The 17,681-nt window shown below is 55.0% G+C and overlaps 1 protein-coding gene across 2 annotated transcripts in view; it reads left to right on the top strand.

Annotated features, from left to right (window-relative positions):
- Positions 1-439: 439 nt before the first annotated feature.
- The window catches only part of Ski (SKI proto-oncogene), a 65,504-nt gene continuing 48,262 nt past the window's right edge, over positions 440-17,681 (top strand). For both annotated transcript variants that reach the window (XM_020171443.2, XM_020171442.2), the window contains exon 1: positions 440-1,449. In XM_020171443.2, the coding sequence (XP_020027032.1) occupies positions 481-1,449 (969 nt within the window). In that variant the 5' untranslated portion in view covers positions 440-480. The remainder of the gene's footprint in view (positions 1,450-17,681) is intronic.

Genomic DNA, 17,681 nt, shown 5'->3' with positions numbered 1-17,681 from the left:
GGCCCGGCGGGCCCCGCGCCCGCGCCCCCGCTCCTCCCGGGCCCCTCGGCCTCGGCCGCCGCGGCGATTCGCGCCTCGAGGCGCCGGCACCTGCCCGCGCGCCCCCCGCGAGCCCCGGGCCCGCGAGCGTTGGCGTTGGCGTTGGCGGCGCGCGCCGGGGCATGCCCCGCGCCTAGAGCCCGGGGGGCGCGCGGGGGGCGCGCGGGGGGCCCGGGCGGCGGCGGGCGCGGCGCGGGGCGCGTGGATGTGGCGCCGGGCCCGGGCGGCGGCGGACTCCAGCGGCGGGACCCCTTCGCCCCGCCCGCCTTCGCCTTCGCGCCCCCGGGCGAGGCCGAGGCTGCGGCCGTGATCGGCCGGGAGCCGGCGGGGGGCGGCCGGGGCCGGGGTCGCGGGCGCCGCCGAGGCGCGCGGGGCGGCGGCGGGGGCCGTGGGGGCCCGGGCGCGCGGGAGCGGGAGCGACCCGGGGAACCCGATCGCGCTATGGAGGCGGCGGCGGGCGGCCGCGGCGGCTTCCAGCCGCACCCGGGGCTGCAGAAGACGCTGGAGCAGTTCCACCTGAGCTCCATGAGCTCGCTTGGCGGCCCGGCTGCCTTCTCGGCGCGCTGGGCGCAGGAGGCCTACAAGAAGGAGAGCGCCAAGGAGGCGGGCGCGGCCGCGGTGCCGGCGCCGGTGCCCACGGCCGCCGAACCACCGCCCGTGCTGCACCTGCCTGCCATCCAGCCACCGCCACCCGTGCTGCCCGGGCCCTTCTTCATGCCGTCCGACCGCTCCACCGAGCGCTGCGAGACTGTGCTGGAAGGGGAGACCATCTCGTGCTTCGTGGTGGGAGGCGAGAAGCGCCTGTGCCTGCCGCAGATCCTCAACTCGGTGCTGCGCGACTTTTCGCTGCAGCAGATCAACTCCGTGTGCGACGAGCTGCACATCTACTGCTCGCGCTGCACGGCTGACCAGCTGGAGATCCTCAAAGTCATGGGCATCCTGCCCTTCTCCGCGCCCTCGTGCGGGCTCATCACCAAGACGGACGCCGAGCGCCTGTGCAATGCGTTGCTCTACGGCGGCGCCTACCCGCCGCCCTGCAAGAAGGAGCTGGCCGCCAGCCTGGCGCTGGGCCTGGAGCTCAGCGAGCGCAGCGTCCGCGTGTACCACGAGTGCTTCGGAAAGTGCAAGGGGCTGCTGGTACCTGAGCTGTACAGCAGCCCCAGTGCCGCCTGCATCCAGTGCCTCGACTGCCGCCTCATGTACCCGCCTCACAAGTTCGTGGTACACTCGCACAAGGCCCTGGAGAACCGGACCTGCCACTGGGGCTTCGACTCGGCCAACTGGCGGGCCTACATCCTGCTGAGCCAGGACTACACGGGCAAGGAGGAGCAGGCCCGCCTCGGTCGCTGCCTGGACGACGTGAAGGAGAAGTTCGACTATGCCAACAAGTACAAGCGGCGGGTGCCCCGGGTGAGTGACTCCAGGCCTGGTAGCTGGCAGGTCATGTCCAGGGTGGGGGTGGGGGTGGGGGTGGGGGTTCCTGGGCGGGGGACTCCAAGAGCTAAAGGTTGGGACTTGTGCTTTTCCCTTAGCCCGAGTTTCAGGAAATTGTTTTGTCTTAAGGAAATTCTGGGCAGTGGAATTCTCTATGGATGGGGCCCTGGGATCTAGAAGAAAGGCCATCCTGCTTGGGAAAGGAGAGTCAGTGAAGTGGAGGGGGTGCTGGCACAGGAGGCCAGGGCCTCCCTTATAGCCATTGCCCAGATAGGCCAGGCTGTGACTGGTCAAAGAAGACTGTCACAAGCTTCGGGCAGTTAGATCGTCAGGGCCCAGGCTGTGAACCTTAGGTCCAGGTTCCACCTGCCCTTATCCTCCCCCACTACGAGGGGTCCAGACGGAGGTGGGGCGGAAGGTTGCTGCCCTTAACCCAGAAGCCTTCCAGACTCACTGACAGGGGTGCCTGTCCTTGGTCCCCAGAAGACAGACTAGTTTGATTACCAGTTCCCCTGTTTTGTGCCTTGAAGTCTGGAGACACAGACACAAAAGTGTCCCAGGTGGCCTGGTTCAGACTTGGCAACTTTTGCTCTCCCATCTCCCTGGGCCTGCCAGGAAGTGAATCCCTGAGTCGCTTGTGTGGGATCATTGTCCCTTGGCCTGGTCTATGGCCCTGAAGCCTTGGGTGTTAAGAGTTGCTGACGATCTGCAGTTTGTTTTGGGCTCGCCCATTTCCTTTTCCCCCTTGCTGGCTGAAACGCAAAAGGGTTTGTTGTGGAAGGGCTGCTGGCTCAGGCCCTGTTTGCATGGAGGCTCTGGGGGATCTGCCTTGGGCAGCTCCTGGGCCACTAGGTGCTGAAACCATTCCCTGAGGTCCAGGGGAACTTTCTTTTTTGCACACGTCCCAGTAACTTTTCTTTTAAATATCCAGGCTTATTAAATTGCACACACAGAATGCTGCATTGGCTCAGCTATTCTTGGGAGGCCTAATTAATTCAGCTATTGCATCAAACTTTTTTTTTCTAAATCTGTGAATAGATGCTGCAGCCCGGTTTTCTCTGGGCGCCCCTCCAGCGGAGTGTCAGAGTTGTGGGGGAGGGGCTGTGAAGAGGGACCGCCGCCTCCTGTGGGGGCTGCCGAGTGTGCTGGGCCTGTGTGCCTGTGGGTTCTGTGGTGTGGTGTCTGCTCTGGCCAGCCAGGCCCGCGGCCAGGTGCAGCTGACTGCAGCCCTGTTGTGGGGAGGCTGGCGACAGATCCATCAGGCTGGTACCTTTTATTTTGGGTGAGGAGTTTGCTGTGGGCACTCCCCTGCCAGCGGGGCCTTTCCATTTGGGGTGGTGTTCCCTCCCCAGCTCTTACGGCTCGAGGAATCCACTGTGTAGCAGTGGTGGTGGCTTAGGCACTGGGGGACTGGAGGACTGGCCAAGGCCCAAGCCGCTGGGTCCCTTATCTCCAGAGCAGGCGCAGAGGATCTTGTCTGAGCAGGGTGTGTCTGTGTTTGTTTTTGTCGACTCTGGGTCATGTGTGTGTTTGTGGTCTTTCTGTCTTCCTGGGCTCTGCAGGGCTAGCAGGGTCCCTTTGTCCCAGCTGCTGCTGAGCAAATGGAGCAGGCTGCTGTCTTCTCCTTCCCTTACAGTGAGCCCTGGTTCTGAGTGCGAGTGTCCGCAGGCTCAGGGCAGGCCCAGGCACTGCAGGCTTAGAGGGTGCCAGGTACCACGGTCATGAGAGGAGGCCAGGCCAGACTCTGTGAGGGTCATTTCATTTGGTTTGTAGCTGCTGTCCTGGCAGTGCTCTGATACCTCATTGAGTAACTTAAAAGAAACTCTCCAAGTGAATGCTGAATGAGCCACCCTGGTCTGTAAGCCCTGCCCTGGCAGTGTGGCCGTGGCCTGGGTTTCTGCATTTTCCAGCTCCCATGTGCTTTCCTAGTGAGGACCAGAGAGCTGTCTCCCCTTGTGCGGTGCCCTCAGCCTGTGTGGCCTGGCTCTGCCCTCCTTCAGGGCTGCTGTTCCCCCTCCGTGTCACTGTTCTGGGGCTCCATGACCCTGCAGTTGGGAGTTCTGACCGTGTAGTTTCCTATAAGTCCTCCTAGGACAGCCATGTGCTTGTATGTGCACACGCTGGGTTGCCACGTGGAGAGAGGCTGTCAGGTAAAATGGCCATGGATTCTATAGCTGCACTGACCCCACTTGTCCTGGGAGAGACCTGGGAGGTCCCCTCTGTTGACTCTTCCCAGTCACCTCTTGACAGCTTATTCACAGAGGTGTTTTGATTTCTTTACTTCCTTTGTAGCTTATTTTAATATCTTAGATCTACTGAGGAGGGCAGGAGGAACAAAGAATGTTCTGGAACTCTTTTCAGGGGCTGCAGCTCTCTGCAGGCCTTTGGGCTCTGCTAACTGGATGGGAGCTGAAATGCCTTGGGGATTGTGGGAGGTGGGGAGGCCGGGAGGCAGCTCTTCTGCCAGCATGGGGCTGGGTTGCCTCTCCATACCCTTTATGGGGGAGATGGAGGAGGCCCATGATTTTCCTGGTGCCCTGCTTTGTGGTGTCTTGGCCAAAGTGGGTTGTGGTTCCTGTGTTCAGGAGTGTGTGTGTGTGTGTGTGTGTGTGTTTCATCTTTGAGCCTGAAAACCCAGGCAGCTATGCCTGCGCCTGGGCGTGCCATGTGTGACACTGCGAAGGCTGGTGGTCTTCCTGGGTGATGCTCCCCTAATTCCATAGGGTGCAGAGGAAATATCCACTACTCTCTATTGTTGATGTCACTTGGAAGAACACACAGGCTTCCCGGGTGCTTCAGGAGTCACTCCCAGGGACCCCTTCCCCCCATGGCTGCCGTCGTTGGTGGCTGTTTTGCGGTGAGCCAGTCCTGTTGTGGGACCTCAAGGGGTTGGTCTCCCATTCCCACTCTGTCCCTCACTGGCTGTGTGGCTTGAGCAAGTTGCTTAACCTCTCTGTGCCTCCCTTTTCTATGTAAACTAGAGGCCAAAGCTTTATTGATCTGGGTGTCGTGTCTTAAGGGTGGGGTTGGGATGGATCATTTTCCTGTGGCAAGACAAAGTGTATGGGAGTCTGTGAGCCTTCCCTGAGCTGTCTTCTGCCTGGTTGCCTCCTTCCCCTCCTCTTGGCCAAATAGCTGCTGGACTCACACAGAAACTCACTCCATTAGCATAGGTTGCTGACTGTCCACAAGGAAGAGGGACAGTGTCAGTTTAAGCTGCTGCTTGGCCTACTGCCTGGGGTACCTCCTTTCCCACCGGATGTCATGCTGGTAACCAGGGGCCTCCCTGGCAGACTGGCGTCAGGGTGCTGCAGGGCTGGCTGCTGTGTGCCTGGGGTTCTGAACATCTCCTGTCTTAGATTATCACTCTGTCCTTCAGTGCCTGACTTCTTAGAGGGTGTCTCAGGCCGTACTGCTGTTGTCTCTGTGGGTCCACGTGCAAGTTAGAGGACTCTGGCTGATGTCTGTTGGTGTGGATTGTCTGAATTCCTCACATTGGACCGATAGGCTAGAGGTCATGTTTCTCAACTGGATACCCGGCCAAGTGGTCAGCCTCGGAGAGCACTGAGCCCTTGGACTGTGTTTTGGGGCCTGTGACAGCTTTTGGCTGCAGAGGCCTGAGGTAGGGGCTCTGGACTCAGGTGCCCTCTGGAGTGAGGATTGCCACATCTAGCTGGAACCACATCAGGACGCTGGGAGCTGCCCCCGCCGCTGGGGCTGTGAGTGTTTGGGGCTGCGCTCACCTGCACGCCCTCGGGTCTGGGCGGTGGTGCTTCCAAGTGCCGGTTGTCCTTTGTCCACTGGCTTCTTTGAAGAACCACCTGGGAGTGGTTCTGTGCAGGCCTCCTTGGGATTCAGTGGTGGTCCCCCCCCCCAGTGCCTAATGTGGCATAGTGGGCTCCACTGTGCTCTGACTAGGGCAAAGAGTCCTGCAGAAGGCAGATTCTGCAGGCTGGTCTGGCCCCCAGGGTGAGGGCCTCAGTGTTCTGGTTGGGGGAGGACAGCAGCTTAAGAGCTGGTGCTAGGTCCTGTGCAAGCCGTGGCTCTGCCTGCTCCTATGGGTGCCCTGTCCAGCCCTGCAGGCTCTTCTCCAGGTGCCATCCTTCATTTCACCTGGACTGCCAGTTTCCAGGACCCCTCTGGGTACTGGTTTGGGTCCTCACCATTTAGGGGGAGTGGGATTGCTGGGTAGCCCTCACCTCTGCCCTGGCTGCCTGCACGGCAGCTGAGGGGTAAGGTCATTGACTGCAGCGCCTGGTTTCCCAGCCTCCCCTGCAGCTGGTTTTGTGTAATGTCTGTCTGAACTGGAGCACAGGGCAGACAGGATGTCGAGCTGGAGGAAGTCTGGGCGAAGTGTGAGCCGAGCCCCGCCCGGAATGGGTGTGGGGGGTGCCCCGGCCCAGAAGGAGACCGTGGTTCCGGGGCCGCCGTCTGGCGGGAGGTGGCTGTGGCCGTGGCTGGACTCTGTGGCAATAGTGTGTCTCTTTCTAAGGATTGCGAAAGTTGAGGGAGGGCTTCTCCACTGGAGGAATTATGCAAGTTTCAACCGAAATGTTTTAAAAAGTTTCTTTGTTTTGAGTCAAAACACCAAGGCTAGATTACTTCCTTGAGATCTGGGAGAGGAAGAGAAAAGGAGCCTGGCTTGGGAGGGGCTGTGGGGGTGAGGCTGGGTCACTCCCTGTGGTCTCTGGTGGGTTTTGGTCAGTCCCCCTGGGAATCCCATGGGTAAAAGCCACCTTGTCCATACCAGCCCAGCAAGGTCACCCCCACCTCTTTCCTGACCTCTTGGAGGCTGATCCCTCCCCTAGACCAGGTGCTGCACTGGCCACTTTGCGGCCTAATGAGGTTACCTTGGGACACCCTCTGGAAGCACCCATCCTCCCCAGTGGCAAGGTGCAGTCATAGCTGTGTCTAGTGCTGCTTTGTGTGCCAGCGAGGGAGTACTGCAGGAGCCCTATTTCCAGGGTCCGCACCTGTTTTCCTAGGCGGGCCTTGCAGGAGGCTGTCCTGGGGTCCTCCAGCCTGAGATTGAGGTGAGTGTTCAGTGAGATTGGAGTCGGTAGTAAAATCCCACAGAGCCAGAGTGGATCAGGCCTGTGGCCTGCAGAGGAGTGGTGCACCTGGCCACGTGATAGCCTCAGTGTGCGTCCTGCATGCTGCCCTGGTCTTTGCTTGGAAGGCCTGTTCTTTTGAGCCATCTTCTTGTTTGGGTGGAAACATAACGAGGTCTGGGCAATCCTGGGAGACAGCCGAGACTCTGTCCTGTCATTTGCATTTCAAGCAACTTGATTATACCTTTTTTTTGACTTCAAGAGATTGAGAATGCTGTGACTTCAGTAATGATTGGAGAAGTAGAGGTGTGAGCTGTGACTTCAGTAATGACAGGGGAAGTTGAGGTGTGACCGACATGGGCTGCAAGAAGCCATGCCCACCCAGCTATCCAGGGCCATGGGAGCTCCTGGGGGGGGGTGGTGTGTAGTTTGCTGATGGCCTCACAGGGCTGGGTGGGGTCTCAGTCACCCCTGGGCCTGAGCTCTGTGCTGGTGTCAGCACTCAGTGGAGATGTGTAGCCAAGACTGCTGCTTGAAGGCTTTTGGTAGCTCTGCTCTCCGGGCTGTGGAAGGATAGGTTGGGGTGCCAGGCCTGCTTTGGGTGGAGTGGAGAGCTTCTCGAGGTGTCTTTCCTCTGCCCGTTTTGTGTTTTGAAGAAACTGGCTCACTCCTCTCATGTCTGACTTCGAGAAGCCTCGACCCTGCTTCAGTCAAGCATTTGGGCAGCCCTGGAATATGACCCTGGGCTGGGGCTGTGAGCACGGATGTTCTTCCCAGCCTCCTTGCTGGCTGCAACTTCTGGTGAAATGTCCACTGGCCACTTGGAAGGAAGGAGCTCCTTTTGGGAACAGCTCCCTGTGGTATGTGTCAAGGCAGTGTGGCAGTGACCTTGGCTGTCACTGATCGGCAGAGATCAGTCACTGACCCCAGGGTTTGGAAAGCTGGTGGAGCTGGTGGAGGTGAGAGTGTCTTGTGGATGGGCCCACAGGAGGAGGTGACTTTGAGGGCCTTGGGTGCCACAGCTCTGGTGTGGTTATACCTCCTCCTAACTTCTGAGCTGTATGACATGATAGTGGTAGGGGACACTGTGTGAGGTGATCACCCAGAGGCTGGCTGACCAATTTAGGTGAGGAGTGGCGGAAACACTTTAGGTGTCACAGGGGGTACCCTGCGGCACCCATTCACCATCTCTGGCCACACTGCCTGCCACACTGTGGCGTTTCATTGTGGTGCTGCAGCTCCTCAGAGCTGGGCTGTAGGGTTCTTGCTTGTTGCCCGATGGTCTCCTTGACTGTCAGCTTCTGTGCTTAGGAGGAAAGCTGCTGCTAGCAAAGTCTGGTGTTTTTGCTAATTGTAGTGAGAACAGGGGCCCACTCTGGGAGCCCCTGGCCCAACTGTGAGGAGGGCTAGTTGTGTGGACAGCTGCCTGGCAGGGCCCATGCAGGCCCTGTGCCGGGTTAACAGGGAGGTGCCTGTTTTACTGCGCAGTGCGTGTCTTTGCCCAGAGACAGAAGTTCTTGGCGTCTTTTTAGAGATAAGGCAGGTCAGGTCTCCCTTGCCATGTTGGGGGTGTCACTCCGCAAGGAGCAGGCTTGTCCTCTAGAATGTGCTAGAGCTGAGGGTCCTCATCCAGCACAGTGTAACCAGAGGAGTCAGAACTCTTGAGAGGCTGGTGTGCTGACATGGGGACGGCTCTTCATCCCTTGTGTGGTGACATCAGGGAGTTCTCTGTGCCAGGTGTGGTGCCAGGGGCAGCCCCACAGTGGGTGGCCCCAGGAGGTTTGTGGCAGAGAGGTAGGCTTCCTCTTCCTTGTGTGGGGATCACTAGCCTTGTTCAGAAAACAGTTTGTTTTTGTGAATCATTCCAGTGCGTCCTGCATTACAGCGATGGGCCCTGGTCCTGACCTACACTCTACAGCCCACTTTGGCATTCTGGCCCTTACAGTTTCTGTGGGTACCAAGATGCCAGGCTGTGTTGGACCTCTGTGCACTGGAACACAGTGCTTTCTGCTACTCTGGCCTGGGCCTCTGGAAGGTTGGTGGCCCAGGAGGTGGCCCTGCCTGGACCTTTGTATGCACAGGCTGGGCCAGTCTTGATGCTGGCACACTGCCCAGTCCCCTGTGCTGCAACCTTGGGGCCGTGGGGGTAGGGTGGTCTCCCTCCTCCATCCTAACCAGCCCTGACACCCACAAGTGCCATCCTTGTCTCACGGCCCCAGCCTCAAGGCTCCGTCTGTGGATATGGAGGGAGCCTAGGGCTACTAAGGGAGGGGCTCGTCAAAAGTGAGCCCAGGGTCTGGGCTGTAACATCTGGCCAGCAGGAGGAAGAGCAGGCAAGCCATCCTGTGGGAAGCTGCGGATAAGCCTACTCATGCGTGAGTCCACATGTGGTGATGCTGAGGATTTGCGTGTCCCCTTGGACCAGCAAGACTGAGTGAGGTACAAATTGGAACCTGTGCTGCCAGTGGGCTGGGCCACAGTGGGGTTTCTGTACAGCTGGGAAAGGTCCTGCCCTTTTCCTTTCTCTCCAGGTCCAGGGCTGTGCCTTGGCTGGCCATGCCCTGTGGTGTGGAATCTTGCCCTGGGCTGCGTGGCCCTCTTGAGAAGGGGCCTGTAGGGTGGAGTTTCCTAGACCCCTCATGGCTACGTGATGTTTCTGAGAAGAGCTGTTTCCTCCCTGGCTACTGTGTGGACTGGCGGGAGGTGGGGACCTTCACTGCCATACTGCGGGGCGCCACCACCTGCCACTTGATGCTGTTGGCTGCATCTTTGGTCTGCCTCACCTGCTGCCTCCCTTCTTCCTGGCGTTACAACCGTGTTGCCCAACCATTAAAAAAAATTATACTCCCAAGTTGAATGATATGCAAATGTAGTCAATTAAGCGAGGGGATTTTAATTAGCAGTTTAAGTTCATGTGTGAAGTGCCTTGCCTTAATTACTTGACAGTTTTGTTGTAAATTTGCTAAGTTTTTTTTTGCAGAACTATCAAAACTGTGATTTTTTTTTTTTTTTAACATCCTTGTATGCAATAAAGTGTTGCCCAGCTTGCCTGACCCTGGTGGATTTTGTCTCAATTTATAAAGCTCTTTAAACTGTGAAAACAAGGTGAACCCTGTGGGGTGCTTTGGTATAGCTCAATGAGTTAGGCTGCTTTCCTTGTTTTTCCCAGTGTGAGCTGGCTAGGCTGTGGACAACAGGAAGAACCTTCCTCCCAGCTGGGGTCTGGGCACATGCTCCACTCAGGGATACCTGAACACCTGGGAGGGAGTCGGGAGGGTTTTGACCTGGCTTGGGACCCATGTAGACGTGATGGTGCAGGGCCTGCATCCTGCTAACTGGGGTCCCTGACATGTGCAGCTGGCCATCCTTGGACTTTGTTTTCACAGCCTTGGGGGTGCATTTCTGTTTATGAGGTGAGAATTTCTAATTTTGAAGTTCCTTGCCTGACCACGTGAGAGCCTTCAGGCCAAGAATCTTTGTCTTGATTTGCTCAAGGCTAGAGCAATTTGTGTCACACTGGAGTTGGAATGTCCTTCCTCTGTTCAGGCTCTGTCCACTAGGTGCCCTTTCTGGACTCTGCTGCCCTGCTAGGGTGCTCCACGTCAGGTGGAATGGTTGGTGCAAATGTCTGTTTCTGAATTTAGAATTTGCTGGGCTCAGTGGCACACTCCTGTGATCCCATCTACTCAGGATTGTGGCTCAAGGCAGCCTGAGCAAAAAATTAGCAAGACCCCTTGTCTCAGCCAACAAACTGGGCGTGATGCTCCCAGCTATGCAGGAGGCATAGTAGGAGGGTCGTGGTCTGAGACTGGCTGGGGCAAAAACTCAAGAACCTACTCGAAAAATAACTGAAGCAAAAAGGGCTGGGAGCATGACTGAGCCCTGAGTTCAGTACCACCAAAAGAAGAAAAAATGGCTTTAATTAACCTGTTGTTGCTATTTAGAGTCATTTCTGTCATGGGGGGGGATCCTTTCTGGTTCTTAGTGTCCCCTGATTTAAGTACAGGCATGTGTTGCTTAATGATGAGGACATGTTCTGAGGAACGTGTTGTTAGGCAGTTTTGTCATGGGCACACACAGACTCAGGTGGCATGGCTCACCACATGCCTAGGGCTCCGGTACAGCCCACTGTGCTGGGGCTGCAGGACGTTCCTGTACCAAATGCTGTAGACAGTAGACACAGTGGTTACCAGGCTTGTGTATCTACACATACCTAGGCATAGGAGATAGGAATTTTTCAGCTGTACTGTCTTGTGGGGCCACCATGTATACCCCGTCAGTCAGCAGGAATGATGGTGTGATGTATGCTGTACTTGAGTGGACTTGATGCCTCTGGTGTAGGTAAGTTTTTTGATTTTCTCATTTAAACAATTTTATTTGAATTTGAGGTTTTTTTGGGGGGGTGAGGGACTTAACTGACTCTAAAAATAAAGGACTAGGTCTCTCATCTCTGGAGTGGCTGCTTTGTTCTGTGGGATGAGGACTGTGGGCTAGGATGTGGTAGGGTGGCCCTGCAGCATGGAACGCTCTCTTGTGTTCTGCCCTGTCCCTGTGATCCCAGCCTCTTGAGTGGCTGGGGGTGAGTGTGGGGGAGGGGTTAGAAGCAGTGCTGTATGGGTGGCCCCCAGATCCAGCTGGTGTCCAGGATGGAGGTTTGGGAATAACCTTCAGAAGTGGCATGGCTTGTCGTGGCCAGCTGACTATAAGTGTGTCTGGGACACTGTTCCAAAAGTGAATGCAGTCAGGAGGTCCTGAATAGGGTGTGCCTGGTTCCCTGATGAGGGTGCTGTGCTGCTGCTGGGTTCCTCCTTTCCTCTTTGTCCCCTGCCCATGGCATGGGGGCCCAGAGTCCCCAGGCTCTCCAATGGGGACCAGCAAGGGCACTTCTCTTTTATTGTCATTGTGAGCATGGGGCCTGAATGCATTTGTGGACTTGTGAAATTGTAGCTTTATGTGGGAATTTCGGGCTTACGTTGAAGCTGAGAGACTAGTATGCTGTGCCCCCAACTCGGCTATTAGCGCTGACTCATTTTGTTTCTTTCAGTCACCTCCTCCTCTTTTCTTTCAAGGGAACTGTCATTTCTTAAAGCAAACCCCAGACACCATCTTATTTCATATTTAAGTGTTTGAATATCTTTGTCTAACAAATAGGGAATTGTAAAAAATTATAGTCACAATGTCATTTAAACTTCCTAACGAAGTTGGGAATTTCTTCCCACCAGCCGGTGTTCAGATTCTGCGGTCTTAAAAACCTGCTCTCTGCTGCTGCTTTTCAGGATACAGGGGCCCCATTGAGTGTGCTTGGTGGTGTGTGCGTGCGTTCAGCAGCAGGTCTATGTGCACGTGTGTCTGCGTGCCTGCACTTTTGTGTATGCATTCATGTGTGTGTGTCTCCCTGTGTACATGTGTGTGGTGCTGTGCTGGGCTGTGAGGACAGCCCAGATTGCTGGCCTGAGCAGAGCAGTGATGACATTTCTTCCTGCTGAGGCAGCGGGGGCCAGGAGAGAGTGGCATGAGGGTGTCAGGCCTTCTGGCCATGGAGTGAGTGCTAGCCTCCCCATCTGAGTGAGTGCTAGCCTCCCCATCTGGAGACGGGGCCAGTGACCGGCCTCACAGCGATGCACACAGCCCCCATCCACTCACAGGCTCTTGGGAAGCATTTGTGGTAAACCCTCACAGACATTGCAGACATTTCTCCCACCCGTGTAATCAGAGAAGTCTTTGAAGAATCCTGGAAAGGCAGAGAAGGGGCTGAGTGGTTTTCTGCTGTGATGTTTCTTGTATTGACTGAACTTACTTTTTTAGCTGGACTTTTTCACGGGTGTGCTGTTTCACAGTCAGCCTCTTTCACCCAACAAGGGGATCCCAAGTGTTTTCCTCAACTGTTAGATTTTCTTTTAGGAAATAAGCTAAAAGTACACAGAAGCAATATTCACACATATTAGAGCAGTTCTTAGATGAGCCAAGGTGGGTGCTGTGTGCCCACATGTGTTCAGAATGTGTGGTCTGTGCTCACCCTTTTTGACTTAATGGCTATGGGGCATCAGTGCTGCTGGCTACAGGGTGTGTCTCCAGGGACTTCATACTGAGGGTTCTGGACTGTAAGGAACATCTAGGGCTTCGTGCTATCCCGTCACACTTCAGGGCTCATCCTCAACGTGTGGATTTCAGCCACTGCACCCTCACGGTTCACAGCGGGCAGACTGCGGCGAGTGCTTGCTAGCACATGCGAGGCCCTGGGGTCCAGTCCCAGCATCTCTCATTGTCATTATCACCCTGCCCCCTCTTGCAGCACCTGTGGGCCCAGGGTGGTCTCATTCAGGGTCCTTTCCTCTCTCTGGTTGGCTGATCGTCATTGCTGTGTGGCTTTACTGTGTCGCTCTTGTTTTGGTGGGTGTCAGAGCTCCTGGTGGGGGTGCCTTGGACAAGAGAGCAGAGTGCTGTTGGGTGTATCTTGGTGCACATGCATTCCTGAGCTGCAGGGATCTCTGGCAAACCTAACAGTGTGATGGTTCTGTCTGAGGTACAGGGGTCAGACTGGCTGACTTCTGGAGTACCCTGCCAGCCTGTCTTTTGACCTCCTTGGTATGAAAACATCTTGACTGTGATGTAGGCTGTGTTGGCTGGTGAAGAGGATGCACACTGGAATACTTCTTTATACTCTGCATGTTCAGACGCGCAAAACCATAGCTGTGCTTAAATCTTTGTGCACACTTTTGTTATGGCACTGTGGCTCAGTGGGCACCTGTCCAGCGTGCACAAGGCCCTGGCTTCAGTCTCCAGAATTGAAGGAAAAAATGCTTGTCATGCACATTTCTGGTCATTTTCTTAGTAGACTCTAGACCCCCAGAAGACAAGGTCTTTTTCTTTTTTCTTTTTGGTGGGCTGGGGTTTAAATTTAGGGCTTCATGCTTGCAAAGCAGGTGCTCTGTCACTCCAGCCCTTTTTGGATATGGAGTTTCTTGAACTACTTGCCTGGGCTGACCTCAAACCCCAGTCCTCACAAACTCAGCCTCCCGAATAGCTGGGATTAAAGGCGTGAGCCACCAGCTTCCAGCTAGTGGCCTTTCTAAGGGCTGCCCTTCACATTACTGGTTCTTCTCTGAGATGCCTACAAATTGCCTTCTGCAATCTTGAGATGCTGTTACTGAGAGTATGTGTTAATTCGTAAGGTAAAATCTTATTGTTAATTTGTATTTCTTTGCTTTTAAATTTTTGGTATTTCCAGCATGCATGAGGCCCTGGGTTCGATCCCGGCACCAAAAAAGAAACGACAAAAAAAAATTTTTTTTTGGTATTTCTAGTTACTTTGCCTTGTGCACGTTGTTTTGTTGCAGTGGTGAAATACATACAACACAAAATTTACCTCTTACCACACTTTTAAGTGGTGCAGTTATCACTACCCTCCGTCCACAGACTTTCTTCATCCTCCCACCCCAGACTCTGTCCCTGCTAAACACCGATTTACCCCTGGGAGTCTCTTCCTGCTGTCTGTCTGTGAACCTGGTGGCTTCTAGGGACCTCACAGAGGTGCAGCCATACAGGATTTGTCCTCTGGTGATTGGATTCACTCTGAGCAGAGTCCTTAAGGTCAACCCGTGCTGCAGCTTATGTCAGCATTTTTTTTTTTTTCCCGATCTTGCTGTGTAGCTTAGCCCCGCCTCTTCCTGCACCAGCCTCCTTAGTTGAGCATTCCTTTCAAGGCTGAGTGACATTCCATTGTGGATTTCACAGCTCCTTATTCACCTGCCAGTGGACACTTGGGTTGCTTCACCACTTGGCTATCGTGAATGGTGCTCATGAACACAGATTTGTAAGTATCCATTTGAGTCCTGTCCAGTTCCTCTGGGGTTATACCCAGAAGTGGGATTTCTGGACCGTGTGGTAATCCTGCTTTTAATTTCTGAGGAACTGCCATACTGTTTTCCATTGTGGCTGTGCTGTTTTATTTCTTATCCACAATGCCCAGGACTCTTAATTTCTCTGCATCTTTGCCAGTACTTCTTGTTTTCTGTTTCTGACAACAGCCATCCTGATGGGTGTGAGGAGGGATCTCATGGTGGTTTTGAGTTGTTTCCCTAGCCAATGGCGACACTGAGTGTTCTGTCACTTACTGGTTGGCCGTGTCACATTCCTTTGCCTGTTTTGAGTCAGGTTATTTGGGTATTTTTGTTTGTTACCTGTTTTGTACTAATTCCTTCCCATTTTTGCAAGGGAACATTTCTTGTTTTGTCTAGTGGTGTGTGCCACAGTTTAATCACCCTCTGTTGCCAATGGGGCACCCCATTCCTCAGTGAACGTGGGCAGGCAGGAACATCTCTATGTAAAAGGAGACCTTGCATGCCTTAGTGCCTGGGACTGTCTGCATCTGCAAGTTTTTGCCCCCCACTCCATGTCTGCTGGGCAGGGGCTCTCTGCCTGACATGGAGCTGGCAGATCAAAAGGCTGGGAGAACAATCTTTCTTGATTGGGAAGTGGGTCTGAGCATGGGTGCCACTCTGCCGGGAGCACCTCCTGTGTTCCTGACCTGGGCAGTCGCGAGAAGCTGTGCACTGGACCCAGGGATCAGTCTGCTCTGGATTGTATATCCCACCCTATTCCTTTGCCCAGGGCTGCCTTTTGCCTCCTGTGAAGGCCTATACCAAAGCCTTGGGCCTGGGTGATGGCTGCCTCATTCTGGAACAGGGAAGGACAGCAGGACTCAGGCTGATGGATGCTAATGAGCCTGCCATGTTGCACTTTCTCCCTCTGAAGTCTGTCTGTAGATTCTAGAAAAAGTTCTTTAAGGAAAAGGTTGACTCACTATAGCACAATCCTACCACAAAGGCCTGCGTTCCTTTCTTTGTGATCTCCACCAAACATGGGCCACCTGGGGACCCAGCAAGCTGCTGTTTTGCCGGCTGCCCCTGGACAAGCTCCAGATGGAACACCCCTTTTCTGTGGATGTTCACAACTCCACTGCTTAACCTCTACCTTTTACCAGAAGACAAGAGGGGAGCCCTAGGGCCTGCCCTGGACTGGAGGATGTGTTCTGTTTGCTTCCTGTTCCCTGGAGGGGTGCTTGGGCGTTCATCCAGTTTGGCCTTAGGAAGGAGCTGGCCAGGGCCTTGTCCCTCCTACCAGGCTGCCGCCTCTGGAAGCCATTTCTGACATGTCTGGGATTGTCCTGTGCCGTAGTGTGCTTTCCCCCTCACAAGGGCTGCTTCGTCAGGGCCCATTCTCCAGAGGCGAGAGGTGGCCCTGCTGATGCGTTCCAGCACCTTGCAGTCCGCGAAGTGAAGGGTCATACTTTTGGGACCTTCTCATGCAGCACTGTTCATCCGTTCCCTGGAGCCCGGTGGCCTGGCCAGCTGCCTCTCTAGAGGACAAAACCTTGAGGATCTGGGGGTGGCTCCTGGAGCCTGTACATTCCTGGTTCCCTCAGCAGGACACGCAGCGTTCGCTGCCCTGGTTCCTGGCCCCAGGGTTGTGCTGGCCAAGCTAATGACTCAGCCAGGCCGGTGGCCATTTCCCCTCCTGTATCGGGCAGGCCTGGGCCAGGCAGCTCTCCTCCTGGCTGAGGTGATGCTGGACTCTTTTGTCAGGCCTTGTCTTTGCTGATGAATATTAATGATGGGGCCCCACCATGGTGGCTCTTGAAAGGAGGGTCCTTTTTGTTTTGCAGATATCACTGGGGTCCCCTGCACTGATTGGATTCAAAAGGCTGGCCTGGAGGCTGGAGCCTGGGCTGCAGCCTTTGACCCTCAGTGGAGAGGGTGGCCCTTTGTGTTGGGATTTAGAGAAAGGGAGAGTTGGTCAGTCTCTTGGGCCAACACTTTTCCACCTGCTCTGGCCTGAGGTGAAGTGAAAGTCACCCTCACTGTCAAGGGACTAGGCTTTCGCCTCTTTCCTTTCCCCACCTTCCCTGTGCACATAACTTCTGGCCAAGTGACAGTTTCTAGGTACTTAGAGGCAGGATGCTTGGTGGTTTGGGGCATTTGCTTCTAAGTCCTGGCTGGGCCTGCGTCCTGGCTGGGTCACTTACTCTGTGGTCTTGGACCATGCCTCCCTGGGCTTCGGTTTCCCTATCCATTAAGAGCAATTATAAAGATTTGTAAAGACCAGACAATGATGCATTGTGCAGGCAGCTCAAGACTGAGTTCTTCCTGCCCCTCTTTTTTGGGAGAGGCAGCTGGGCCCCACAAGTCATCTCAGGAGTCTCAGCTGGCCCAAACACGAGCAATGTGACCCACAGCCAGCTGGGCCAGTTGGTTGGTGATGGATGCCAGCAGGTGCTGTGACAAAACTCACGGAATGCATTAGACAGCCAGTGAGGCCACTAGGCTGGCGGGGTGGACTTTCCTCCCGTCTGCACATTTGGGCCTATGCTGGCCACCCAAACTGGTCTGCTCAAAGGTAGAGGTCTTTGGTTAGGTCATGTCCTTGTTGGGGACATGAGGTACATCTGGTTGGGGCCTTGTGTTGGGTCCTCATCTGTCTGAAGCTTAGGCCATCACTGTCCTTGCTGCTTTAGGGGTACAAGGTGGGGATGTTGTGGGGCTCTGGGGTCCAGCATACAAGCCAGGTGCTGCTGGCTGCAGTGCCCTGTGAGGGGAGTCACTTTTCTGCCAAGTTTGGTGGCACCCAGTACTGTTTCAGACCAGGGGGGACAGAAGGTCTTTCCAGGTGCTGTAGCTTCTAGTAACTCTTCAGGCAGTAGTTTTAATAAGTGACCACTCAGCCACAGGCTCCACACCCCGCCAATCTGCGTGGGATGGCACTGACCCTGGGGCAGTTCTTATCGAGAAGTGTTTTTCAGAAAAGCAAACAAGGCAGCGTAGGGAGAACTGGTTTGGAGATGTGGCTTCCTGTTGTACCCGTGACGTTTTCTCAGATGGACTTCAGGGCCCTGTCCTGCTGCTACCTGTCTATATGTGTCCATAGCTCTTGGGATTCATTGATCCTTGAGCTGGAATTTGAGCTGTTTTTCTAGTCAGGGTTTGTTACAGTTGAGCATTTGGGATTTTTATTTTTTTTATTATTTTTTTTTTTCATTTTTCTTTTATTATTCATATGTGCATACAAGGCTTGGTTCATTTCTCCCCCTTGCCCCCACCCCCTCCCTTACCACCCACTCCACCCCCTCCCGCTCCCCCCCTCAATACCCCGCAGAAACTA

The sequence above is a fragment of the Castor canadensis genome, chromosome 7, assembly GCF_047511655.1.
Source record: "Castor canadensis chromosome 7, mCasCan1.hap1v2, whole genome shotgun sequence".
Lineage (NCBI taxonomy): Eukaryota > Metazoa > Chordata > Mammalia > Rodentia > Castoridae > Castor > Castor canadensis.
Note: the sequence above shows the minus strand (reverse complement) of the source record. Positions and strands in the feature narration are given on the sequence as shown.